At 43.0% G+C, this 27479-nt stretch overlaps 1 protein-coding gene across 4 annotated transcripts in view; it reads left to right on the top strand.

Annotated features, from left to right (window-relative positions):
* The window catches only part of RORA (RAR related orphan receptor A), a 1262587-nt gene that overhangs the window by 1064742 nt on the left and 170366 nt on the right, over positions 1-27479 (top strand). For all 4 annotated transcript variants that reach the window (XM_045814466.2, XM_087859286.1, XM_087859285.1 and 1 more), the window contains one exon: positions 18759-18788. In XM_045814466.2, the coding sequence (XP_045670422.1) occupies positions 18759-18788 (30 nt within the window). The remainder of the gene's footprint in view (positions 1-18758; positions 18789-27479) is intronic.

Genomic DNA, 27479 nt, shown 5'->3' with positions numbered 1-27479 from the left:
CTATAATTATCAGTATGCGGTGGAATTCATGGGAATTTTAACTTTCATATAATTCGTCTTGACGTTCTATAGTAAATATGTATTACTTTCTTTTTTTTTTTTTAATGGTGATGTATCTTTCTTAAGAAAGATATTAGGAGGCACCTGGGTGGCTCAGTCAGTTAAGTGTCAGACTCTTGATTTTGGCTCAGGTAATGATCTCAGGGTTCTGAGATCAAGCCCCAGGTCAGCTCTGCATTGCACGTGGAGTCTGCTTAAGATTGTCTTTCTCCCTCTCCCTCTGCCCCTCCCCCTGCTCTAGGAAGGGAGGGAAGGAGAGAGGAAGGAAGGAAGGGAGGGAGAGAGGGAGGATGGAGGGAGGGAGGGAGGGAGGAAGGGAGGTAGGTAGATAGATAGTAGAGCGCTTTCACAGTGGCCTATCAAATCGGAGGCTGGCAGTGGGAGTGGTTGGCCCTGGGGGAAGGAATACTTTATCACTGACATTGCTTAGGGTTGTCGGCCCATGGTCATAATCAGAAGCAAACCAGCTTTTATTAGGCTTTATCATTTTTTTTTAAGATTTTATTTAATTATTTGACAGATATAGAGACAGCCAGCGAGAGAGGGAACACAAGCAGGGGGAGTGGGAGAGGAAGAAACAGGCTCATAGTGGAGAAGCCTGATGTGGGGCTCGATCCCATAACGCCGGGATCACGCCCTGAGCTGAAGGCAGCCGCTTTAACCGCTGTGCCACCCAGGCGCCCCTATCATTGTTTTTAAATCATTGCCTGCACACTGGGCAACTGCTCCCCCATCATTCTCCCCTCCTTGACTCATGACTGTAGCTGCTGACGCTTCTGGAAAGAAAGAGGAAGGGGAGACACCTAAACTTCAGCGTCTAGTAGGTAAAAATCACTTGCAGTTGGTACTTACACCAGTGTCTACAATAACATACATGATCACTTCACGACCACAAACACCGAAGTGTTTTTCCAGCTTATGTAGCTGGTCCGACTTCAGGAGGGGAGTGGCATCGTTTTCACTTTGTAGGCTTTTACATTCTGCGTGCGTGTGGAATCCCACAGGAGCCTCGTTTGTCCTCTCACACAGGAACTTCACAAGTGACAGTCGCCGGCTGACTGAGCGGTGTAACTCCGCGTTTCTATCCCGGAGGAACCGTGAATGAGATACCATATAATATGAATGGATATCCCCCTAGGCACCCTATAAATTTATTATAAAGCACTGGATTTTGCAATAACAAAAAATAACTTACGGAATTTGAGGAAAGTCTAAAAATGAGAAATCTGTGTCCCTTCAGGGTCACACTAGACCACAGATCCCACTCACGGGCCTGACTCCATTAATACGAGAGCGGGCCTTATTTTATCCCAACCAGGCAGAAATACTGCAGTGTGGGGCTCGGAGGTTTCCAGTGTTTGGGGACAGAAAGTAGACATAAGTCAACGCACGTTTCTGGAAGGAAATAGCAAACGTGGACAGCTCTGTAGGTCGAGGCTATAAGAACAGCTGGTTAGATGATGCTTTGTTTGCTTTTAATATCCACTTTGTAAAAGATCTTTAGAAAGATAAGATTTGGGGTTTGGGCTGTACTTGGAAGATTGGGGTGAGGGAGGCCTCATTTGGGCAGCTGTGTGGGGCGCCTAGCATCTCACTTGGACTTGTGGTTTGGGGGAAAAACAATATATTGGGGTTTATGTAGTTCTTTAAATGTTTATTGTTCCCACTAGTCTGGCGTTATCTTTTAAGGAAGTCATGAGTAGAGCTAAAATTTATAATACGGAAATTACTCAAAATCCTGCGAAAAACCATCCGTACCAGTTGGAGTTGTTTTTAGTTCAGGAGAGCTGAAAAGTCTCTCCGCGTTGACTGTGCCAGGCAGCGAAGAGTGATGGCAAGACGGAAAGCCTCCTTCCAAAGTCGGGCCCTCATTTTTGCTCCAGTAAAAACCCTTTAGAATCTCAGGAAACGGGTTTTCTCTTGCAATTGCCCACCCTAAACACGGGTACTATTTATTATATCAGTTTAATGAGAGGACCATCTCAGGCTCATTAAGTTGATTTGAAAAATGATCAGAAGAATCGAGACTGTGTCTGTGGAGAATATAAATGCCTCCAAGGCTATATTCATTTTAGGAAAACCAGGTCTTTTACCTTTGCTCTCGCTTCACCTCAGCATTTTCTTCCACAGCGGAAATAATGCGTTTAGTCATTTTGGAACAACGGTTTAATACATTAATGATTGCAGGTGCTGTTCCTAGAATTTTGGCTCTGCAAATGTGATGTGGTGAATGGGTCAAAGGCAGCCAGCGAGGGTTGTGTAAAGTGAGGATTTTATGAAGCCAAGATACGCCGCACTGTAAGCAGAAGCACCCCACATAATTAAAATAGACGGGGAACATATGCCACGGAGAAGGTCAAAGACCTATGTGGTGGGCACTGGGCTGGGCCAAGGGAAGGGGCGTTAAAAAGATAGGAAATCAGAGATGCGTGGGCCTCCTGTTCCGTGGCCTCTGGACTTAGGAGTTGTTGTATAATCCATGCCAGCAGCTGGAGGGGATTTGGCTAATAGTTCACTTAATTTTTCTGCAATGTCCTTTTTTTCTCTGTAAGTCAGCCTGAGTGGAAAGAAAGTGGAACTCTGGTCAATGAATCAAATGGCAGGAGGGGCCAGCTGGGAGGACTGAGTCCCCCTGGATCCCACACGTATTACTCCACTGCTTGGCTGTACTTCGAGTGCAGGTTAAATGAATTGTCCCCATTAGCGGGCTGATAGGACAGCTCCTTTAGATGAAGGAGACTCTGACTTTGAATGTCACCGTGAGGAAAAGGTAGCCCTCATAGAAAAGTTGACAGTACCACTTGTGGCAGTATTTTACTGTCATCGTTAAAAGTATATAAAATGGTGACTTACAGTAAGGCTCCGAGTTTCTGCATAATATATAATCATAATAAGACTTCTGTCAGCTTAGGAGTGATGTCAGAATGCGCTGCGGCTCGCCGGCTTATCCGAGGCGGGGTGGTGGTCACGGAAGCGGTACTTGGTACCGCTTGGTACTTGGTACTGGCAGCTTGGTACTTGGTACTGGCAGCTGAGGCCGATTCGCTCTGACATTGATGGTCCTGACGCCATCACAGTCACTCTGATTAGTCACTTCTGCCTTCAGTTGCTGAAACTAAAATCCCAAAAGTTTACTTGTTTCATCTGTGTATCTTTTGTAGCAATATTTAAAGCACTCTTCAGTAAAGTGACACCAAGTATGACTACTGGGGGGAAAAAGCATTAAAAATCAGGAGCATGTTGAGTTGGCTGAAAGGCTCCTGATGTCTGAGCTCAAAGCTCTCCGACCTTTACCGTATTGGCATCAGGGAGATGGCTTGTTTTATTTGTTCTGTTACCTTGGAAACTGAGGCACACATTTCATCGGTGCAGAGACAGAGTAACAGAATCTGTTCGTCATCATACAGTAGTTGTAGGAACTATCTGGAATGTGTAAATCCTGTATAAGGGTCTTTTAAAATGCAAAAAAATATGTATATCAAGATATCCATAGGCAAAAAAAAAGATGTCTGTAGGGGAAATATATATAAGTGGGAAGAGGGGAAGAGGTCCCTGTCACGTGGATTTCTTCATGGACATAAGCACCTGAAAAAAGTCAACAGGGCCTCAAGTGACCAAGGATGGAAAAAATATGCTTAGAGTTGGGCTGAACTAACATAAGCCTGCATTTTTCTCAGTGCCCCCCAAAACCCTCTTTGCTCTCGAAGCTCATGGATGTGATGAACAATGTTTGGGCAAATGTGAGGGGGCAGAGATGACTGCTAGGAGTGCAGAAGGGGCTCATGCAAAATGGCTGCCCGGACGGATTTTGGGTCCCCAGTTGAGGCTCTCATACTCACCATGAGTACCGGGACCACGGCTCTCCTGTTGGCCGTTCCCATCACCTAACACAGTGCTTGACAACGTGGAGCAAGGAGAGAACAAACAATCATACAGCAACCAGGGCAATATCGATGGCAAGTCTGAGTTTTCACACTTAAACAAATTCCACTTTGAGCTGAAAAATGAGGTTATTCATACATTGTTCATTAGTGAGATGTTCAAAGAGTTTCAAGCTGTCCTTCGACTCTGGGACTAAATTAGTGACAGCTTTGAAATTAGAGGTAACCAAAGCTACCTCAAATGGATATGGGTTGATTTCCAAATTCATAAAGGCATTGAGAGTGCTGTTTTTAATATTGTGTGTGTCAAAGGAAGACATAGCTGTGTGTGACAGAGTTGATCCGCATGCGTTTGGACAATATACTATCCTTGGGAGGCCAGTCTCTCACCGTGGCAGCTAGGACTGTCCTCGAGGCTTGGGCAAGGCTCCTGTAGTATCTTGTCCACAAATACAGGAGGTGGACCCGAGGGGCACTCATACAGCTGTACACCATCTAAACACTGGTTTACCAAATCCAAACTGTGCAAAATGAGAAAGGACAACCAGAATGTAAAGCCAGAAGAGGCTGTTAGTAAAAAAAAAAAAGTTATTGTTGATGGAAAGGAGGGGAGACCACAGGGAACTCTTTGACCCAGGATGCAGATCTTTGTCTCTGATGCTTTTTTTTTTTTTTTAAAGATTTTATTTATTTGACAGACAGCCAGTGAGAGAGGGAACACAAGCAGGGGGAGTAGGAGAGGAAGACGCAGGCTCCCAGCAGAGGAGCCCGATGTGGGGCTCGATCCCAGAACTCCGGGATCACGCCCTGAGCCGAGGGCAGACGCTTAACGACTGAGCCACCCAGGCGCCCCTGTCTCTGATGCTTTTTGCTGGATGCCTTTGGCTCTTGGTGCGGGCACGGGAGGAGCACTTACAGGATTTGGCCAGAGAAGAAATAACTACAATGACCACTGAAATGCCCCATGCCTGAGCTTTGGCCCCCAGCTCTGTCCTACAGGAGCCACTTGACCTTGAGCGTGCCCCTCCACCCTCCTGACACTCCATTTCCTCACTGAGGAGTGGTTCAGCAGTATCTGCACTACTGAGATGAGGAAATCAGAAAGATGGGTTGAAAATACGCAGCAAGTGTATGGCAATGAATATGTCGTTACAATGGCAAACTGCAAGTTGACCTTGGATAATCTCCATGGGAGTTTGGAAATGTCAACTCAAACAACAACAACTACAACAACAACAACAACGGTGACGACAACACCCTGATAGGGAAATGCTTCATCTTGTTTGAATGAAGATCAGATTGCTAGTCTGAATGATGAATTGAAAGTACCTGCCAAGGGACTGAACTCTAAGTTACAAACAACCACCTGTCCTCAAATAACCGCCAAAGAAAGTAGCCGGGATTTCTTGGGTTCTTGTTTGGACTCATTTAACCAAGGAACTTTGATTTACTTCGGTTTCAATGTAGTGGAAGTGGCCGGCTTTTAAGGATGGCTGCTATTATATGCCACTGATGGGACTTTCATCCAGCCCACAAAACATGGGCTGCTGAGAACAAAGGGAATCATGCAGAAGATTGTCAAGAGGGTAGACTCATCGAAGGACGGTAAAAAGATGGCAGAGAGCCAGGGGAGGGGAAGGTGGAATTCGAAGTCAGGTCTTCTGATTTATTTTCTACTGCATGCTCCCTTCACGTGGCCATAACAAATTCTAGTACTTTCTCATCAACCGATGAGGTTATATTCCTAAAATGTATCATAGTTGACAAAACCACCATTAAGACCCCTTTGAAACAAGAATTTAAGGAGGAGGGATAAAAGGAAGTATATGTTTCTTTTTATAAATAAAATAAAAGGCTACGTAAATAAAATACGTATTCTAAAGGTATCTAAGTTACTCTAAGGAGTAACACTTACTTCAGCATTTGTGGGCAATGAGTGCTGCCTGTTCACATCCGCATGCTTTATGTGAGGGGGACTGGGCCTCTTTTTAAAGTTTTCCAGCCAGTAAGGGCCTTTCATTATGAAAATTTCAAACATAGACGCAAAGAGAGGCAAGTATGCAGTGAGCTCTTGTATTCCAAGCACCCAGATTGAACACTTATCAAGATTTTGTCCCCCGTGCTTCATCTCTCCGTTTCTGCTTTGCTGAAGCATTTTAAAGCCGGCCTCGGACATTGTATCATTTCATCCCTACATGTTACAGATTTCAGTCTGCAGTCAAAGGCCTGATAACTCACATTCTCCCCTGTGTTCTTTTCAAGGTCGCTCAGAACGGTTGTGAGATGGTTATTTTGTTTTGTCTTCTGGACATGCTATGTAGCATAAACTGGTTTTCCCTTTCTGCACTAACTCCCACAGACATGACCTGGACCCCCAGTCCAGAGTAGAAGGATGGAGAAATATTGCTGCATTACTCTTTTGAAGAAGAATGACCCAAACTCACATATTAAATAATAATAATAATCCTGGGATTTCATCTCCAGTATACAAATATAGAATAGAGCTATCTTAAAAAATAAAGATCCTGACTTTTATTTTTAAATCACTTTGAATAGACGGGAGATTGCTAAACCCAAGTTAACTGCTAAACCCAAGTTAACCTCTAAGCTGTTATATCTAAGAACCCTGGATACCAAAATCGTTGTTTCCAAAACTGCTTTCTCAGACTCAGAAATGGCAAAGTTAAACTATTCTGAATTGCCGTAGGAGAAGTCACGCAAGCTCTTCTTCTTGCTATAACATATGGTTAAGTGGGAATTTTTCTGTCGGTTCTTTATTATCCCAGAGCCAATATGAGATTAGCTTTACAAGTCGGGTTATAACCTTTACAGCTTCTGTGTCGGGGATCCGTTAACAAGATCATAAAGATCTTTCTAACAGATGAGGCCTTCGTGCCCTGTGTTCAGCTGCGGTAATGACCAAATTGATTTTATCAGAAGTGTTTAAGAGCGCCATTTTAACTTTTCTATTGATTGCCTGACCTCAGCTTTGGGCCCTGGGGTTGGTATGTGTTCTCTCCCCCTCTCTCATTGTATGTAGCTTTGCGGTTTCTCTTCACCCATGCAAACCTTTCCTTCTCTGCCCCCAGATCATCTCATTTAGCCCCTGCCTCATCATTTCTGTTCTCATGTGTTGTCCATACATTTCCAGAGCTAGTTTGAGGGCACAATTGGTAAACTAGACATGTGGCTTTGGGGAGCCATCTTTATCCATTCATTTGACAGAGTTTCTTGAGCTCCTACTATGTGCCAGGTACCATTGTCAGCATTCGAAAATACAGTGATAATCCAGGAACATGAAGTCCCTGCCTTTAAGAGTTGACATTGTTGGAAAGGCATACAACAGCTATTTAATAGAATATCAGAGGGAGCGAAACATTGCTATAAAGAGTAAAGCAAAGTGGAGAACGAGGTGGGAACACAAGTCTAGATAAGCCTGTGGGGAGCATTCCACCTCAGAGATCAGAGTGGCTGTGAGGAAGGCTTCAGAAGATGTAGAGGAAAATTGAACCAAGCAGAGGGAATTCCCAGCAGAAAGCCAGAGCAAGCTTAGAGCTTTAGAGAAAATTCAAAAAGGTCCATGTAGAAGAGCAAGAGAGATGAGGCAGAGAGAAGAGGACATGAGGTGGAGAACCAGGGAGCCTTGTGGAGAACCTCATGAGCCATGGAAGGAACTTGAGCACGAGGCTGACACTAATTGACTAACAGTTCAAAAAGTCGCTCTGGCCTAAAGGACACTTGTAAATTATGCTGGTGAAACCTCCTTGGTTCCAACTGAGATGTCTTGTACGATAACAGGAACACTTGAGGGTACCAGGCCTCCGGAGTTGACAGAGCTGAGCGCTGCTCTCTGCTCTGCCTCTCATTGGCTGGCTGACTTGGAACCAGTCACCTAGTCCCTCTCAGGCCCAGTTTTCTGTCCTTTTCCGGGGAAAGACACAATTTCTTGCTCTTCCAGAGCTAACATATGGTGATTCTAAGCTATAAATTAGAGATGTTTCTTAACCCTATGTATTTGTTAGGGTAATAACAGAGACCCAAGAACACAGTGGCTCATATGAGGTAAAGTTTGCTTCTTTCTCCTGTGGTGTTTGACCCAGTAGAAACTGCCAGGGAAACAGGCTGGCTTACGAGTTCCAGGGTCCTGTCTCCAAGGTTCAGTCCTCACTGTTGGAGCTAGGACATGGCCTCATCCAAGTTCCAGTCCATGATAAGAGAGACACAGGATATCCCAGGCAAGCAATTTCTTCTTAAGTGACATGGAATTTCCACACACCCCTTCTGCTCACATTTCTTAGTGAGAACCTAGCCTTGTGGCTATACTCAGCCCCAGTGGACCCTGGGAAATGTAGTCCCTAACTGGGCTGCCGTGTGCCCATCAAAAAGGTGCCTGCCATGGAAGAATGGGAGAATGGGTCTGGACAGGCAGCAAGAAAACTGCCACACCATATTTTTGAAAGATCCCAGAGTATTGTCAAGATACCATAAACTCTTAAAATTTCCTGGACCTCTGTAATCAATTTCTTAGGGCTGCTATCACAAATGAGGGGCTTAAAACAACAGAAATGTATTCTCTCATAGTTCTGAATGCTGAAAGTCCAAAACTAAGCAGAGCCATGTTCCCTCTGAAGACTCTAGAGAAGAATTTCTGGAAGCCTCTCTCCTAACTTCCAGTAGTTTCTGGCCATCCTTGGAATTCCTTGGCTTATTGCCACATGACTCCAATTTCTGCCTGCATCTTGACATGATCTTCTCTGTGTCTGTGTATCCCAAACTCCCTCTCCTTTCTCTTATAAAGGCAGCAGCATTCTTACCTCTATCCTACAGACATTGAAACTGCAGTTCAGGTGAAGTAAATTGCCTAAAGAGAAATGATTCCAGTGATGGTCACTTAGTGATGGTGATGAAGTCAGGCGTGCAGCCTGGGTCTTCCTGTCTCCAAAATCCTGCTCTTTACATTTCATAGCTGTAAGTCCCAGAGACTTCTCAGGGGATTATGACAAAAGGGCTCACTCTTGCCTTGCTCAGTCTCTGGGGCTGCATCTGCTCTGCAGAGGTCTCCACAAACCCGTGGTGCAGATATCCTGTAGTCATCGGCATAAACCAAACTTCTATTTGGTAGCTAAAGGATCGTCGTTTTCCCACGAGTCAAGAGTCACCCAACATCAGAGTCTAGGTTCCTCACTGCATTCTGGAACATTGTGTAAAACACACTGGACTAAACAAGGCTTATTTTTCAGACCTCTTTCAGCACATAGATTAGTGGTTCGATTGCTATTTTGTCAAGTGCCATCAGACTGTCCATCACCATGGGGCCCTCCTGAACGATGCCAGCTATGCCATCACACTTCTGCTTCAGACTCAGATAGAGTTCCCTGGAAAGTGTAATGCAGTTAGTAGTTGCCATAGGAAATCAGATCTCCTAATGGTCACAGAGAGATGATATTTGGGATAATAAAGAAAGAAACAAAATCAAATCAACATTTCCATTCATTATTTCATTTTATCCTCCCAGTAACCCCTGGGAGGTGGGTATTTTAACTTTTCTTTCTTAGTCTTGAAATTTTTATCTACACAGTTTTCTCATAGAAAACTCGGAAAGTAGAGACAAAGGAAAGAAATGAAAAATCATCCATAATTCCTCCCCTCAGAGATAACCACTCTTATTGATTTGGTGCATATTTTTTAGTCTTTTTTCTATATAGTTTTGTTTTATTTTTTCTTCTTTCACAGAAATGGAGTCATGTTATACTTTGGGGGTTTGAGGTCTTTTTGTTTCACTGAAGACAGCTAGAACGTCTTTCTATGCAATTTAGCGTTTCATTAGTTACTGACGGCAGAGTATTTCATTACAGAGATATGCCATGGTTTATTTAACTCATCCTCTGAACCATTGACATGGGGTGGTTCCTCCCTAATCTTTTGCTGTTGGCAACAATGCTGCCATGAAAACCCTGAGTACCTCCATAATCACTTCTTAAAGCCTACATTTCTAGTGGTCAGATTACCAGGCGGAATAGGAGAAGTTTTTTTCCCCTTCTTCAAGAGATGAGGAAACTCAGATTCAGAGAGATTATGTATCTTGGCCAAATTCACACAGCTGGCAAGTGACTGAGCTAAGACTGGAATCAAAGCTTCCTGACTCTAAATCTCATATGGGAAAATAGTTTATTCATCTCATCTAGTAATTATCATACTCGATAAATTCTGTGAATGCAAAGGAAATACCTTGGTGACTACTTTCTTTTCTTGAATTATCACCCAGCAGCAGCCAATTGAGACAAACTGCTTAAAATTCTGTCATCAGAGGAGAGGCTACAAAATACATATTTAATTGGGGTTTTTCATCTTTTTTCTTTCAAGATGATTAATGTTGGCATTTTTAGAAATCCTTTACAGACCTTTAAATAGTATCCTATATGTTCAGCAATAGTTGAAGACACCTCTCCTCTAAGAATAAATACCAATATTTATTTGATATCCCATTGGATCCTGTTGCTTTTTTTTTTTAAGATTTATTTATTTATTTTGGAGAGAGAGAGAGAGAGAGAGAGTGCACGCTGGGGAGAGGGGCAGAGGGAGAGGGAAAAGGGAAAGAGACTCCCTGCTGAGTGGAGAGCCCGATAATGGGGCTTCGGGGGCTCAATCTCCTGATCCTGAGATCACGACCTGAGCCGAAACCAAGAGTCGGATGCTTAACCGACTGAGCCACCCACGCGCCCCAGCGTGGCTTTTAGTGTTCATCCTGGTTCTGACAGTAGAGCTCATATCCTCAAAACTTAGAACCAAATTCCCATTGTTTCCTGGACCCTGTGGCTTTTAGTGTTCATCCTGGTTCTGACAGTAGAGCTCATATCTTCAAAACTTAGAACCAAATTCCCATTGTTTCCACTTCAGATTCCCTCTCCTTTCTGGGGGATTTAAGACATGCGTGAACCCATGGAATTGTGTCCTATTTCACCATAACTCGTATACCCTTGGTCTGTCTGTGCTTGTGCCATCGGGAGCACACTTCGGTGTCAGGGTGGCTGCAGACTAGATGAGATTTCTTCAGTCATCACTTGCCTTGACCTGATACGCTGACTAGGATCCATGCTCCATGAGGTATGATTAGGTTGTCTACACAAGGGCAAAATATGTGAGAAGTGTGTATAGTGCCTGACTCGCTTTGGGGCCACAACTCTGATCTTCAGGCCATCCTCATCCAACCAGTTCTGGCAGCTCTGAGTTTGGGGATTGCAACTATAGCCACGCGTTTGACAGCGTCCAGGCAAGTCAGCTACAGACAGTTCAAGTCAGTACCTGCCCATATTAGTGGCAAAGATAAACAATTTCAACAGACTTCAGAGGTACATAAAGTAAAGCATTTCCTGGAAAAGCCTGGTAAGAGCTGTTGGCTTTTACCTGAATGGAATTATTCACTTTTAAAACTACTCAGTTCCAGAAGACTAAGCGGGAAGTATTTGATGGTCGTCAGTTCACATCTCTGCTCAGAGCTCCAAGAGCAAATTTAAGTCAACTGAGTAATATTTAATGGGTGCTCCATTTTCAATATAGAGACTCGATAAAAGGAAATCAATTTGAAAGAACAAGGATTCTTATTATTCTTACTGTCCTTTAGTGCTACTCATGCATTTGGCACCAGCAAGAGGAGAAATTCTCCTCCTTAGGTATGGACTTTTCATAATGCATTAGATAGTAACTTCTAAGGGACAAGGTGAATATTTCCCAAGTAAGTTTCATCTCAAAATTTCTTTCTAGGATAGACTGGTGGTGTCTTTATGGTGCTTTTGCTGAGGGACTGGGAATGAGGTTTTGTTCTTGGAACTGTTTTGTCAAAGATAAAGGCAGGGCCTGAAGGAGGGTATAGCTCTGGCCTGCCTGCCCCAAAAGTAAAAGATATTTCTGGGCACAAATGTCAGGAAATATGACCTAGAGATGGAAGGCAATCACACACACACACACACACACACAATTGTTTTAATTCAAAAAACAGAGGGAAAAAAAAATCCTGTTATTAATGCCCATTCTATTTTTCACACTAAAATGGAGATTTTTTTTCATGTTGCATAAAGCACCTTGATTGGTAAAAGAGCTGAAATATTATTACTGAAGGAGCTCAACCTAGGCTCAAATCAACACAAAAGAAAGCTCACATTAAAGTATTATTTATCTTCATAATTAGTATTTCTAAATGATTTTTAAAGGCTTTTTATGCAATTACAAAATGTTAGATTGTCGTAACATTGCTAATGCTTTGATGCCTTCCGAGTGTTGTCCTTGGTCCCTGCAACCCTGGCACATAATTTATTTCTCTTTTGAGTGAACTCTAAGCATTAGTGTCCATTAAGAATTTTTGAAACAAAGTCCAGAGATTACTTGGAGCACTTTCAGTAATATGTACTGATTATCATTAATAGCTCTTTTGTCCTAGACAAGGACATTGTTTTGTAACATCACTCTGTTTGGGGAGGCCGCACTCGGGCTGCGTTCCTGCTTTGCCTCCTGCATAGATTCTCTCCTTGACTGCTCGTGGAATGGAGCGAGCACGGGGGACAGCTCGGGACTGGGGGAGGGAGGGCACAGGGCCAGCACAAGTGATAGTTTTTTCTTTATGAAACAGTTGTTAGCCGTTCAAAAACAAACAAAAACCAAAACCCTAAACACTGGGTTTGTTTCTTAGCTCGTGTTCCTTCACTGCATATAAATTGCTCTTCAGACTACAAGCTCCTTACAATGAGGAAGTCACAAGGGAAGTAGAGGAGCGAGCAAAGCCCACCCAGCCCATTGCAACCATTGCACTGTGCTCGTTGACAATATGGCAGGAAGGAGGTTAAATGTTCCAGATTTTCTTTTGAAAGTTCTGCTTGAGCTCTCAAACACTCATTTACCCGGTTCTACATCTTTTTAATGACTCATTGTCCTGATGGGTATGGTACGCCTGTGTCCACCCAGGGGATATCTCTCTCTTTGTCCAGTGCAAAGTGTCTGCAAGTAGAAATGTCTTGAGTAGGAAAGAGGCACTCTGCTACATGCCCCAGGTGAATTCACGTACTGAAACCTTATTATAAACCCAGCACTGAGAATTTTGCTCCCATTTCATGGGTAAGAAAATGGAGACTTTGAGGTTAGGCCATTAGCCCAAGACCTCGCGGCTTGAATAATGGACATCTTATTGAACTGGTTCACCTTGTGAAGAGGGAGAATAAACCCTGTGAAAGCCTTCAGATTTGGAGGCCTCCTTTTCTAGAAATCAAACTAAAAGTTAATGTGTGGGTCTAGTGTAGACCCATGAATTGGCCAATTAAAGATTTTGTTAATTATCATTTAGCACATCTCCTCCTCCCTGCCACACAAAGTCACTTGAAATATGGAAACACTGACATGTTTATATTTTTTTAAGATTTAATTATTCGTTGAGAGAGAGAGAGAGAAAGAAAGCAGGAGCAGGGAGGAGAGAGAGAGGGAGAAGCAGGCTCCCCGCTGAGCAGGGAGCCCGACACAGGGCTCCATCCCAGGACCCCGAAATCATGACCTGAGCCCGAGATTATGACCTGAGCTGAAGGCAGATGCTTAACCAACTGAGCCACCCAGGTGCCCCAAGAAACACTGACATATTTAAAAACAAAAGGAAGAAAAAAGAAAACCTCACTGAATCTTATTTTAGATATTCTTTGTTGTGTTTATTTTTCTTTTTGTTTTTTATTCTCACACAGAGCTTACCCATGTGGAAAATATCTGGATCTCAACAACTGTTACCTCGTTATGAAAGAGAATAAGAGAAGGCACGCAGGCTGAATAATGGCAAAGTGGCAAAGGGGCATCTCTGTAGTTAGGGTCTTGTCTAGAATCCAGGACCTCTGGAAATGCTAGTTTAGTAACTGGTATGTCTGAGGAAGAGGAAAGACGCCATTGCTTACCAAAAAAAAAAAAAAAAGTTAAAATAAACTTGGTACCCAGACAATTGCCTAGAAACCAAGAGACATAAGAAGTCCATCAAGGAAGTTAATCGGTCCAAGATTTGGCACTGATTGGAAATATCAGATTACACTCCTAAAGTGCTCTGCTCTGTGAAACCACGGATAACCGTGACAGTGATACATTTGTGGTATTTTCATGACATTTCCTTTGCTTTACTTTGAAGCATGGTCGGCTCAATAGAGTCAGGCACTCTTGCTGTATTAGAAGCCCTACTTTGAGTAGAGTATTTGTGGAGCTTTTTCCTCTTAATTTTAAGGGTATTAATTGACAATTTAAAACTGATGTTCTATTGTTAAATCAGAAATTACTCTTAAAGCGTCACTTGGAAATGTTTCTCTTCTCTTTTCTCCTCTCTCTCTCTCTCTCTCTCTCTCTCTCTCTCTCTCTATATATATATATATATATATGATCTGGGTGAAATATAAGGAGTCTTGCCACTTTATCAAAAGGTACCATTTTTCTCTAGCCCAGATAATTTTAAAATATCACCCAAAAGAAGTGTAGCTTCTACTTATAAAACCTTTTGTGGGTACTGCCTTCTTTCTTCTTTGGCTTTTAAAGGCAAAAAGAAAAAAGTTTCAGGGGGTTACCTTTGATTGTGAGCTACATCAGGTTTGTACAGTGAGAAATAGATCTGGCAGCCTGTTGCTTAAAGAGAGGAGGTCTGGTCTGATAGCTAGAAAGCAGGGCAAGGAGCCCTGGATCAATGAGCTAGAAGGGAAATTAAGAAATCATGCAGTTCGACCATCTCATTCTACAGATGAGAAAACTAAGGCCCAGAGAAGTGACTTGCCCAAATCAACCAGTGAGTTCACTGTTGGCTCAAGTCACTGAGCGCCTTGGCGCCTCCCCGTCACTCTCCCACAGCTCCCTGCCGTCGCAGTCTCTGCAGAGAGCATTACTCTGCTCCGTGGCCTGTTTGCAAATCTCAGTGGAAGGATCTTGGTGTTCTTCCCAGTCACTTGGAAGTGAATCAAAACCTTCCCAACAGCTGGACTCAGTTTGACACCCTTTGGTGGGGGTGATCAAAGTCCTTTGCCCGTGCTAAACAGCAGCCCACTTAGCACACTTGCCAATGAGCAAGTGTCTTCCCTGGATTTCAGAAAGTGAAGACTCCAGTTCAGGGTCTAGAACAGCACACACTTTTAGGAACTTGCTTATCTGTCTCATACTCTCCTCCAACAGCGAGGAATTTTCAAGGCAGAGCACTTGGTCTGAAAACCAGAGTCGTAGGTCCCAGGTCAGTGTGAACCCCAGGGGCATCAAGAGCAGCTATGACGTAGCTTTCAGTACAATATTCTAATTCAACCGTTAAAATACGACTGGGTGCGTTGCCCACCCTTTTAACATTTATATCACACTCCCCAGTTTGGAAAGCTCTTTACACATCCTGATTCCATTTTAATTTTCACAGCAGACTTTTGAGTATTATCATGATTAAATACAATTGTAAATTCAGGCCCAAAGAAGTTAAGTCACTTGCCCAAGGCCTCTCAGCCAAGAGGCAGGAAAGTGTATGGGCCACGAATATAAGCCCAGGTCAGCCTGACTCCAAATCCAGCTATCTTGAGCTGCCTTTAAAAAGTCTATTCTTTTCTACTCCTGGGTAGAATTAGAGCTATTCGCCCCTACTAAATACTCATGACAATTTATCTTTACAAAACCAGTTCTGCAACAATTCGTTATTCAGACCTGCTGCCCCTGGCGCTGCTGGTCACATTGGCTTTGGATGTGCTATGGGCAAAAATGGGCAGTGCTGAGTTCTGTGCTGTCAGGAAGGAGGCGCTTTCTGGACAGAAAGGGAGCTTACAACCTCCGAGGGAGTGAGAAGAAAGAGAAAAGGGAAGACCCACCCCAACCCCAAAGAAGGGTGAAAAAATGGCTGCTGGTCGCAAACCAGGGCACACAGGCCTCTCTGTTTGAGGACCTCATTCACCCAAGCCCTGGTGGGGCTCCCTGGGTGGGGTAAGACTGGGGACAGGGTCCCGTAAGTTTAAATTATTTACTGACTGCTGAATGATAGGGTCCTGAGAGTAAATCTCTTTTTGAATATTTACTCTTTTTAGAGGCACTATCTGTACCAGGGTTTTTTAATATGAGTCATGGGTGCACTTCCAGAAGGATATTAACTTTCCACAAAAAGCGTTTTATTGTGCTAATTAAACTTTCCTGAGACTCAGTTGACCTATCTGTGAAATGAGGATTTTTTTGCTTGCTTGCTTGCTTTTTTTATTTTAGAGAAAAAGAGAGAGAGAGCAGGGGCTAGGTAGGAAGGGACGGAGAGAGAGGGAGAAAGAGAATCTTAAGCGACCCTGAGATCCTGACCTGAGCTGAAATGGGACGCTTAACCGACACAGCCACCAGGTGCCCCTTTTGTTGTTGTTGTTTTGTTTTTTGTTTTTTGCTTTTTTTTAACACTACTACGGAGTCCGTTAGTATAAAGTACTAGAGCTTCTATAGAGAAAGGAGTGACACAAATTCAAGACCTTAGTTCGATTGCAAATGTTGTTTTTCAGGGTAGGAGGAAGAAGGGAATTCCAAATAAACTTTCTGATCGTTCCATTAAATTTGTCTTTCCTGTGTTCATATTGTTTTCATTTGTTTGCTTTTTGGGGGTGATAGAATTTTGTCTTCATAATGGCTATGAAGTAAAAACAATAATTAAATATGCTTAGTCCTGTCTCCATAATTAGAAGTAATGCACTTTTTTATAAAAATATTGCTTTCAGGAGAGCCTTTCTCCATAAAGTTGTGCTATTAATTTATTTTATATTCTTCACTGTATGTAATAGATGTAGTTTACATTTTATTTGTATAGGTTGGGGTTGCCAGATAAAATACGGGAGGCCCAGTGAAATTTGAATTTCAGCTACACAACAGAGTAGTATGCAAACTTCAAATTTAACTGGCATCCTGCACTTTATCTGCTCAATCTGGCCATTTCTATGTGTGTATATCCCCCAGTTCTTTATACCGATCACTAAGTGGCCACTAACCGAAACTGGGGGACTCCGTTGGTGCTGATGCTGGGGTCATGCTTGCTCCTGGACACAGATTTGAGTGGTTTTTACTCTGTGCTACTGTGATCTCAAAGATCAGGCAGCTTTCCTGGAAAGATTTTCAGAATCTATTATCAATGTAATCATCATGAAAATATTTGATGAGAACACTGCCTCACGCTGTATAATAAATTTAAGTAGGAAAGTCAAAGCAGTGGTATTTTCATCAGGGCTTTGGATGTCAGGAGAAAATAGTTCCACACTCAGCGAATATAGATAGGTCTGTTTTGGGCTGTGTTAAATCCAATTGTGTGGAGGTTCTGAATAATCAGGAGTGACAGCATAAGCACTTTCTCTTCAAAGTGATTTTACAGAAAGCATTATTTCCTAAGGAAAGTACACATATAGCCCTCATAATGCTGAAAGAGCACTAATGTATCAATTTATTGGTGCTGGTGTCATGAGCTGGAGTTTGCAAATTGTATTCAGATTTTAAACTTTACTCACAGTTGCCGGTGGGGGAAGTTCCCTTCCCATGAGAAAGCTTATTTCAAAAAATTCTGGAACATTCTTGTAGTTCCCGTGTGAGAGAGCCTTCAAGGCTCTTTGCAGAAGGTTCTAACTTCACTTTGAGAAACCAACGCAAACATGATGAAAAACAATAGTTTAGTTTTCCTTAATAAAAAGGGGAAAAAAAAGAATTTGAGTTGGGCTATGTAATTTCAGCTTCCCTAAATAAGCCCTTTGGAAAGTTGTGGGGGGGGGGAGCAAGCGTGTGATTTTGGTCTTGGCACACAACTTTGGAACTAACTTTTTTTTTTTTCTTTTCTGTCTACCGTGGATTTTCATAACGGATTTCTTCCCTGTACGATTTGTTCCATAGCTAAGTAATGGGTCTGATGTGGGTGCCAAATTTTTCAACAACTTTTACTTTCCAGGCGAGGGTTAAATAGTTCTCTTAATAACTTGAAAGAAAAAAATTTCAAGGTTTACCACAGTTCTTAGTCACAGGCTAGATGTTTTCAAGAGTTGTATTACTTTGAGCCTATTTAGTCTCAAGAATATCCCCCAAGAAGAACAGAGCATAAAGAGTTCAAAATGGAGTCCTTCGGAAACAGAGATAGTGCTGTGTGCACTGGAGCGTGCGTTCGTGTTGTCTTTCTGGGGTCTCATGTGCCGAATTTCGCTTAGTCCCATCCATCTGTCACCTGCTCTCCGTAAATCATCTCGGAGGCAGCAAGGGTGCTGACTCATGAATCCTCGTGTTTTCGTACAGTGTGTGTTCGTCTTGGTGCCGTTCACAGTGAGGTAGCAGCCGTACCCCTTCTGACTTTCATGAGTAGGGACAGATAGGTGGTATTATTTTGTGGATGTTTTCCTTCACCGTAAGAAGTTATGCTTTGTGGGAGCAGGCAGAGTCATTTTCATTAAAAAGTAAACCCAGAATCAATGGCCATAGCAAATGAATTGCTCTGTTGCTCAGCTCACTCTTGTCTGAGCAGGTTGGCATCGCTCTCTTGTGTCTTAAATCTTCCCCACTCTGCCTATAAACATGATCATCTCCCCTATTTAAAACGAAAATTGAGTGTCTTCTCTCACCCTGTTTAATTACTGTCAGAACCTCTTACGCCAGTAGACGGTGTTTGCCGTCCCGGCCTCTCCTGGTTCTGTTGCTCTGGGGTAGGTCCAGTGCCCCCGCCAGGTACAACTGAGACTAACCTGGCGTCCGTGTCTGCATCGGAGCAAATGCGCTCCTGAGTATACTGTGACTGACGTGAGTTCCGAGAAGCACACACAGGACGCTGTCTTACCTCTGTCATTTTTTCTTCTCTTCTAGGTATCTCAGTAACGAAGAAGACACATACATGTAAGTAATGCATTTTTTTTTTAATCCAAAGTTTTCTGAAGAGTTGGAATTCGCATATGTCTGGCTGCTGTGACCCTTCAAGTATAAACTAATGTTTCAGCTGTGATCCATGGTCAACAGAGGTCATACTTCTCTACCTGTAGTGGTCGGAAGTGGTACATCTCCACCTGTTTGTACTGAGTGTGTGTTAAAGAGAGTCTAGACGTAGTCTGATGAATTCTAGTGATTCAAGTCATTAGTCTTCAGAAAAATCATAAAATCTAGTCAGGAGGATCAATTAATTACTTACTGATCACCCCTATTCTGGATCCTTCTTAGAAGAGCTGGTATGTTTCTAGGAAACATCACCTTGATTTCTTTTAAACTTTGGTCTCCTTTTCCTCACCACTAGTTCACGATTTAGGCCGTTTTGTACTTGTGTCTGTGGAGTAGAGATGCTGACTGGGAATCTAGGTGCTGTCGCTCGACCCTGAGTGTGGCCCACGAGGGCCCTGGTAAATGGCATCGGTAGTTTGATGTGGAAATGTGCGCTGGATTTACACTCTGTATTCATTCCCACTTCTCAGGTTCAACTGCTTTCATCAGTTGCCTTCATTCGAACTACACCATAAGTTTACAAACTCACGTCAATGTAAAGTGTTGTGATTTTGCAATCTGAGCAATATTGTTTGACTGTGCTTTGAACCTCAGGATGAAACTAATCCGTCATGGATGCAGGGAGTCAACTTTCACCGTACTTGACCAGCATGTTTAGACTTTGAATTAATAGTGTCATTAGAATTCAATAACTATTTTAGACCACAGATATGTGCTACCCATGAAATGTGTTTGGGCATCCTTCTAAGGCAAGCAGTGGAGATATTTATGGCACAATTTAGGGCCGACAAAGATGTGTCCCCAAATTTTTCCCAATTATGCTTTTAAAATTTTTGGTTTCATGTGAAACATTTGGGGAAAAAAAATCTGTGTAACATCAAAGTAGTTTATCTTGTGCCTCAGTTGATTCTTGAAATCTGCTCTTGGGCTTGTCTGTCTGTCTATCTGTATTTGTAGCAAACAAAAAAGCAAAAAAACAAAAAAACAAAAAAAACACCCCACCAAATTCGATGGTTGCCTGACTTTTAGGGCCCAGTCCTGCAGTCTCTCCACCTGGCTCTCCCATGGGCTTCATTGGAATGTTTGTTTGAGGAAAGAAGTAAAGGTCAGGCCCGTAACGGACACATGATCAGGACAGCACCTCCATCTCTGAATGCACAGTTCCCGTTGGCTGTCCCTCCATCACGGTAGTCTGTGGCCCTTAGCTTTTTGGGGGTTGTTTTGTCGTCGTTGTTGTTGTTGTTCTTGCTGTTGTCGGTGCATAATTGAGCTCATGATGACTGAGAGATTGACAGTGCAGGAGACTGAAGTCCTCTGTATATCCGCAGGGCAGGCATGGTACAGAGCGCTTCCTTGCACAGCCTTGCCCATGAGCTCGTCCCTGGCCTGGAGGGACCCACTCTAGAGGTGGTAAGTAATTCAGTCTTTCTGCTAGCTCAGTCCTGGGCCTCTCCCAAACAGGAGCGGATGATTGTGCCTACTGTTTATGGTGGTTTGGGGTATGGACTCCTGGCCACCTGGCAATACACAGAAAGCCACTGACTATTTGCATTATGACTTGGCTCTTGGATAAGTGGATAAAACCACTAGTTCAACTCCACTGGATACAAAGAGTGCCCCTCAACTAGTAAGACAGAGAGCAGAGATGTTGGTAAATATATAGACCATCCATCCATGAGGACCTTCAAGGAACTGTCATCCCTGAGAATAATTTCATTGACCTATTGCAGAAACAATAACTCGTGGTCAGATTTAAATTCACAGAAGGATTTGGATGGCAGCACGGGAGTGGTGGCTAGTGAAGAAAAGCTGGTGTTCCAATAAGAGGCAATATAACCACGTTGGCCTTGCAGCAAAGGCTTAAGTAACCCCATCAGATATACCTGCTTTAAAACAAAATGAAGATATAGCCAGAGTGGGTAGATTTTGATTGCCTTTCTAACTATGGAAATCAGCAGGAAAATTCTTTCACATTAAGCATCAAGTAAATGTAGACAGACTTAAAATAAAGCTCACTTTATGTAATTCAAACATTAAATCGACACAAAGAGATCAGAAATCACCTTGGTTTTTTTGGTTGATGTTTGCTTTCATGATTTAGGGAAGAGGGCCCATGATAAAACAGACCAACGACAAGTTGGGAAGAATGGCAACCGAACAGAGGGTCGACACAAAACTTTGCACATGCCAACGAGGAATTGAATTGTCCAAGTTGCGTGTTAGGGAAAGTCTTCTATGCCACTTAAATGTGGAGACTGTTTTCGGCACCCAGCTCAGCAGATAACCCATCATATTTCTGATCTTAGCATCTCTACAGGGCCTGCAGCTTGTGAGGAGGAAGAAAATCAGTCAGTTCTTTCTCCCATAATAGTCACCCAAATGACTGCTTCTTTAGCATCTGTTGGGTTTTTCTTGAAAACCGAACTGTCCTACCTTGCCTATAAGTTTTCTTAAGAGGTTAAATTCCAGCTCCTCTTCAAGCATCTTGACATCTGCTCTTCAAAACGTTTCACCATCGGCGAAGTGTGTGAATTCATTTTTGTACTGTCTCAAGACTTCTGTTTTTAGCCAGAGTTCTGGAAGCCTTGGTCAAGGCTTGACTACATAATCATCGACAGCTGAAGTCACCCCGCATTAGCAATTTCAATCTGGGTTTCCTAACTGCCCTCACAGAGAGACGGTTCAACTTACAAATTAACATGTACACTTGCAGAGTATATTATAAGGCCAGAGTGTCGGCTCACAGGTGCACCAGTCAGAGGTGCAAGAACCACAAAATGAACCTGAAGAGATGTGACACCTGATAATATTTTAAGCCACCTTGTTATCTCGAAAGCACAGGTATTGCTTCTTAATATATATATATATAAATGCTTTGGATGAGCTAAGCCAGAAATTCCCAGGAGAGGAAATCTGATTAGTAGCTTCAGGGGAATTCACAAACGGGGTCTTTGGAGAACTCGGATTCTCCTGCGTTCCTGAGAAGGGCACTGGTGGTGTTTGGGGTATGGACTTTGCCGATGGAGGAAGGCAAAGCTTTGAGGCTTCTAGTACGAAGTCATCGTGACCAAACTGGTCAGAGAATGCTTTCGTTTGTGCTACTCTTCGATTGGTGATAGGAAGCGTTGCTGTTGGCATTGGTAGGTGAACAGAAAAGGAAGTTTTTACTTGTGGGATAGAGACCTATCAGATAAATTTTACACTGTGGTGTAGAATTTCAATTTCATCTTTGTGGTGATTATATAGCACCTGTGTTTGGTTGGGCACTTTAAAGATTGCTTTCACTTTGGTGTTTCACAAGTTCGTTCCGGTGTCTTTCCTGCTGAAATCGTACCATGTTGGATAAGTATCTTTCTCATGGCATCAACGGCTGTTTTGGTTTTTATTCTTTGCCAGGGACAACTGGTCATTTGCCTCTCACTTTTTAATCTCATTCTACTTGGATAGTTCTGCATACACTAAAATGTTAGAATATGACAGAGTTGGAGGTGAAAAAGTAACAAATGCAACAGATCCTCTTAGCTCGTTCCAGCTGCTGGAAAGTTGAGCATGATGGAGTCATAACCTTAGGGTATGTATCAGCCAAGCACCGCAGTGCAGACCCAAAAGGTACCAGGTAGGCTCCTGGATAGTTTTCAGAGGCAACAGATCGTCGTCACTTCCTCCTGTTCTTATCCATGTTTCTATTCTTCTTTCTTCCTGTGTCAGTCTGTTCTCGCTTTCTTCTACACTCAGGAACAGGCACTTACACGCACGTGAAAATTACAGGTGACTCGGGGAGCAGCCAGGAAAATGTGTCAGTTTAATTTAATGCCAGTTTTCCCAATAAATAACAAAGTAAAATATGCTTCTGAGTGTTCTGAAATATTTTAATTTTAACATGAATAGCCACTAAAGGCAATTTAGTACACTTTCAAATGTTTGTTTGCAGTAGGCTAATACCTAACATATAAAACTAAAGCACTGTTATTTCTAAAGAGAATTTAGTTCTCAGTAGTAAAAATATTTTAGTACAAATCAGTCTTTCCTTGAGAAATAATCCTTTGTATCTGTAAAAAGAAAAAGTGTTTATTGCAGTCATTTAAAGTGGAATAGGTTAATGTATTCACTTTTCACCCCTAGAGACTTGGTTTTGAATTTGACTTAGAGAAAATTAGTTTTGAGGCCTCAACCTCCTCTCCTTAGGCATTTGTCGATATCACAAAACCAACCCAACAATTTGTCACGATTGTTGCCATTTACTCAGGAGGTCCAAGAACTAGAATAACCTTATTTTCTCGTTTTCTTTTCTTGTCCTTGAGGCCATTCCTTTTGATTGTAGACTCTTAACACGACACTAAACTTGGGGCTCACCCACACTATTTTCACAGTCCAGGAAAACTCAGGAACCATTCTTGGCAAAGCTAATGGAAGGTGCTTTGGTTATATAGTTAATAGGTTGCCGTGACAACCCATGTGACTCATGGTGTGACTCACAGCAAGTGTAATTTCAATTGCTGCTGGCAGGGTGTATCATTAGGACAGGCCCGAGAAGAAGCCACACTGAACGTCTCTTAGTAGGCTTTCATCCAGATCCCATCTACCCATTGAGAAACAGAAAAAGGGGATAACCCAGTGCTCACAAATTAGCCAGAGGATGCTAAGGCTAAGCCAGAGGATTCCTGAGGCTTCCAGAGGCTACTAGCCGTCCCAGACGTAAAGCTTGCTGCTGACGATACATGACCAAGAATAGATGCTGGTCTCTTAGAGGGCTAACCAACGGACAATGGTTTACTGAGGACCTACTCTGTGCCGACAGGTTCTTTGCCCTCAAGGACCTTACAGACTGGGTTGAAGGTGGGGCCCAGGGTGGGGGGGGGGGTGAGTGGGGTGATAGAGTCCCTGAAAACACGAATGCCTAGTGTACCATATCTACAAGATCCGGCTCACAACGGAAAGCAGACTAAGCTGGCAGTGTGGTACAGGAGAAAAAATGAGACGATCCAGGATTCTGGTCCTGTGATCCGGGCGTACAGCAGCCGGAAAGGAAAGGGAAGGGTTTAACCCTGGGTGCTGAAAGCTCTCCCTGCTGCACACCTCCCGTTCTCACCCAGAGTCACAGAGCTATTTAGTCCCTTCAAAATCAACCAGCCCAAGGAAGTAAAAATCCCTCATACTGCCTGAAATGTTTGCCTTGTTTAGACTCAGCCTGTGTGACTACAGCCAACCCTGCCTGAGCTTAACAGGATTTCTGTCTCACCATATTAAGATATAAATGGACTGCACGTGGCCCTGCCACTCAGTTCTTCCAAGGTAGGAGATTTGCATAGCCTGAAAACCTACAGTTCGTTCCATAAAAAAGGAAGAAAAAAAAAAAAAGCCCAGAATCTGTAGGTAAGCGTTTCCATCAGAGCATCCCGCTGATTCAGGTTTGCTCTGTTAGTAGGACATCAGATCCAAGAACCGAATTTGGAAAAGTATTTGTGTTCCCATTTTATAACATAGGTTCAAAAGCGTGTGTTGAGATGGCGAGGGGCTCTTTCAAATCCGTGATCGCTAGTAGGGAGAAAACGCAAGTGCCTAGCCTATCGGGTGCTGGCGTGTACTTGATAGAGTATATATTTAGTAAAACTCTGACACATGGTTGGGTCGATCTTTAAAGAAGGCTGGGTAGACGTCTGTCACGGAGCTTTGCGTTACTTTTGGTTCAGTGATGGCAGTAATCTGGGGTAGGAGGAGAAGTACCAGGAGATAGGAACTGCCACCCCTGAGCGGTTAGTTCTCATAGCGCAGGTGCTCTGTTCGGTGCTTTACACGCATTATCTCATGTAATCTCCTCATCAGCTCCATGAGCTTTGTCATACTACTTGCGTCCCCATTTTGGATGAGAACATTTATCTGAGAGATCAGCAACTTAAAGAAGTGAAAACGCTGGCAAACTCATCCGGCTGGTGATGGGCAGAGCGAGGACTCAGAGTAGATTGACGCCTTGCACGCAGAAGCACCACACCATTGTCTCCACTCTTAACATGAGGCAACGTTGTGGACACTTACAGAGTGCTGGATGCTTTTCTAAGCACTTCGTAAGTGTCCGTTTATTTCATCTTTACTGCAATCTTGTCAGGTAGGTCTTGCTGCCATCCCCACTCTCCAGGTGAAAACTGAGGCCCGGGAGTCTACAACTAGCTAGGATGGGACGGAGCCGGGATTGAAAGCCACTCCACAGAGCCTAAATGCTGCTACTGTAACTGCTGTCATTCCTTAGAGTGGTCCTTCCACTCTAAACTATAGGAAGAAAGTCAAGTGTAACCGTCATTGACTATTTTACCTATAAAGGCTTCTAAGCTTGGTGAACTATGATTATAAAAAAGGGGGATGTTATTCCTACTATACGAAAAAATTTATTTAAACTAAGTGGTCTGCATAAAACCATGCCACCTTCTTACTTTAAAATGATCATTACTTCTCTTTTTAGCCATCTAACCTAACTTATCGAAGAACTGGCATCCGTTTAATATCATTCTTCATACAGCTCAAGGATTCCATAATAAAATAGTTCAAAATGATTCCTTGTGCTTCCCAGATAGTTCTGTCCCCCACACTAGTAGTAATGTATGTTTCTTATAGCATGAATCCGTTTTTCACTGCCACAAAGTCTTTAATGGACCTTGATGACATTTGTGATAAATTTGTGCATTATTCTTTTGTCAGACCATCTTGATAATTCGTCTATAACTTTCCTTGCCACTAAGAGGTAGTATGATTCAGGATACTGTGGTTTCTCTGAACCCTAACCAAAAACAAACAAAACATGAAAGTACAAAGAATGCCTAGGGAGTTGAAATATGTATCAAACGCATACATAAGAGAATTAAACATCTAGGTTTTGAGTATGCTTATGCATACCTGAATTTAGCCTTGTATTTACAGTTATATCAGCTTCTCTCTTTATCGGGATCTGTGTCCAAAGGCATAGGAAAAACAGAGATGCCAACGTGTTCGAAATATGAAGAAAGTTATTGTTCTACGTTAACTTTCTTTATAAATTACACAAAAATTTTTTTATAGTAACTGTCAGCTATGCTGCCAGGAAGTTAGTGTATTTGTGGTCACGTGGTCCCCTTTGATTATAACTGATGTCCGTATCTGCATGTTATGGTACCTGAGGTTTTCATTTCCAAGCTATTTCATTACCCTTTTTCCTGGATTCCCCACAGTGGAATGTTCTGCACTCACTTCACCTCCACCTCTGAGTAACCATTTTTCCTACGCAGGAGTGATAGCTTTTTCCCCTTGTTGTACTTGTTGGTCTCCTCGGCCGTCACTATAGCTCCTAGCGGAGTAAGTAGTTAACAGCCAAGCATAATGATTAGACGGCATACTGAGGAACAGAAAACGCTAGGGTGTGCAGGGTTAAGCTTCAGCTTCGGTGAAAGAGACTTACTCCAGAAATCTTTTATTTTAAATGTTATGCTTATAGGCGAGAGGGAGGGGATCGTACGGTAGGTAATCCATGTAATACTGAGATCCAGGGAAGGAAAGCTGGAAAGCAGACCGCAGCTCCTCCCTGGAGGAAGAGCATGGGGCTGGGAGGCAGACAGATCTTCTTCACTTGATATTTCTGACCCCTGCTCTGTGCCTGGCACTGCGTTAGGCACAGTGTGGCATAGGAAGTTTAACTCTTAACCCTCTCTCTCCAATAGCTTAGTCTGCATCCGAGGAGAAAGGACAGACCCCCTTGAGGAAATTTCAGTAACGGCAGAATTGCAGGAAAATGCGGGGTTATGATGTGGGGTTGGATCATCTGTATGAGTTGGGGTTGCTGGTGGTGAGTTCAGCTTGTTCTAGAAGGGTAGCAAGGATTAGGTGTGATCGGGTGGATCAAGGGGTGTTTGGGGGATGATCGTGTAGACCTGTTTAACTAGAATAGAGTATCAACAAGGAAAAAGAAGGACAAGAAGAGCAGAGGTAAGGTTTTGGCTTTATCTCAGAACCAGTAGGGAGCCACAGAATGTGTGTGAAAAATACACTGACCTTTAAATAATGCTTTTATTGCCACGGTCATTTAGAGAGTGTTACATAAAGCAGATGTTCCGTACTTCAGTCCCTTTTCCGAAATCAGACAGATTTCTTATCCTTAGATAGAGGTTCTTCTCTGGCCTTTCCTCTATTCAACTATGTAGCAAAAGTGCTTATGGAGCAGGAAAGATCTAGTCCAAAAAGGGAAGGCTGTTCTGATTATTAAAGAGAAAGAGTGTTTTACTTTTTCTCCGTCTTCCCAGTTTTAAGGTGTAATTGTAAGACCAGTTCTTGCCATTTTGTCAAAATCAGAAGAAAGAAATGAGCTTGAAAAATACATGTGCCCTTTGAATTGCGTGGCTAATGGTTCTCCTTGCTTTCTTTCATTCCTGCTGCGAACTGGCTGGAATACACCGGGGACTGATGTCTTTCCACCCTTTTGAACTCGGCCGCATGTAGCTGTGTAAAAATTTGAACCCCAAATTCCAAATCTTTTTTTTTAAGATTTTATTTATCTATTCGACAGAGAGAGAGACAGCCAGCGAGAGAGGGAACACAAGCAGGGGGAGTGGGAGAGGAAGAAGCAGGCTCCCAGCG

Source organism: Ursus americanus, chromosome 36 (genome assembly GCF_024610735.1).
Source record: "Ursus americanus isolate L20-20 chromosome 36, mUrsAme1.1.p, whole genome shotgun sequence".
In the NCBI taxonomy this organism is placed as follows: Eukaryota; Metazoa; Chordata; class Mammalia; order Carnivora; family Ursidae; genus Ursus; species Ursus americanus.
Note: the sequence above shows the minus strand (reverse complement) of the source record. Positions and strands in the feature narration are given on the sequence as shown.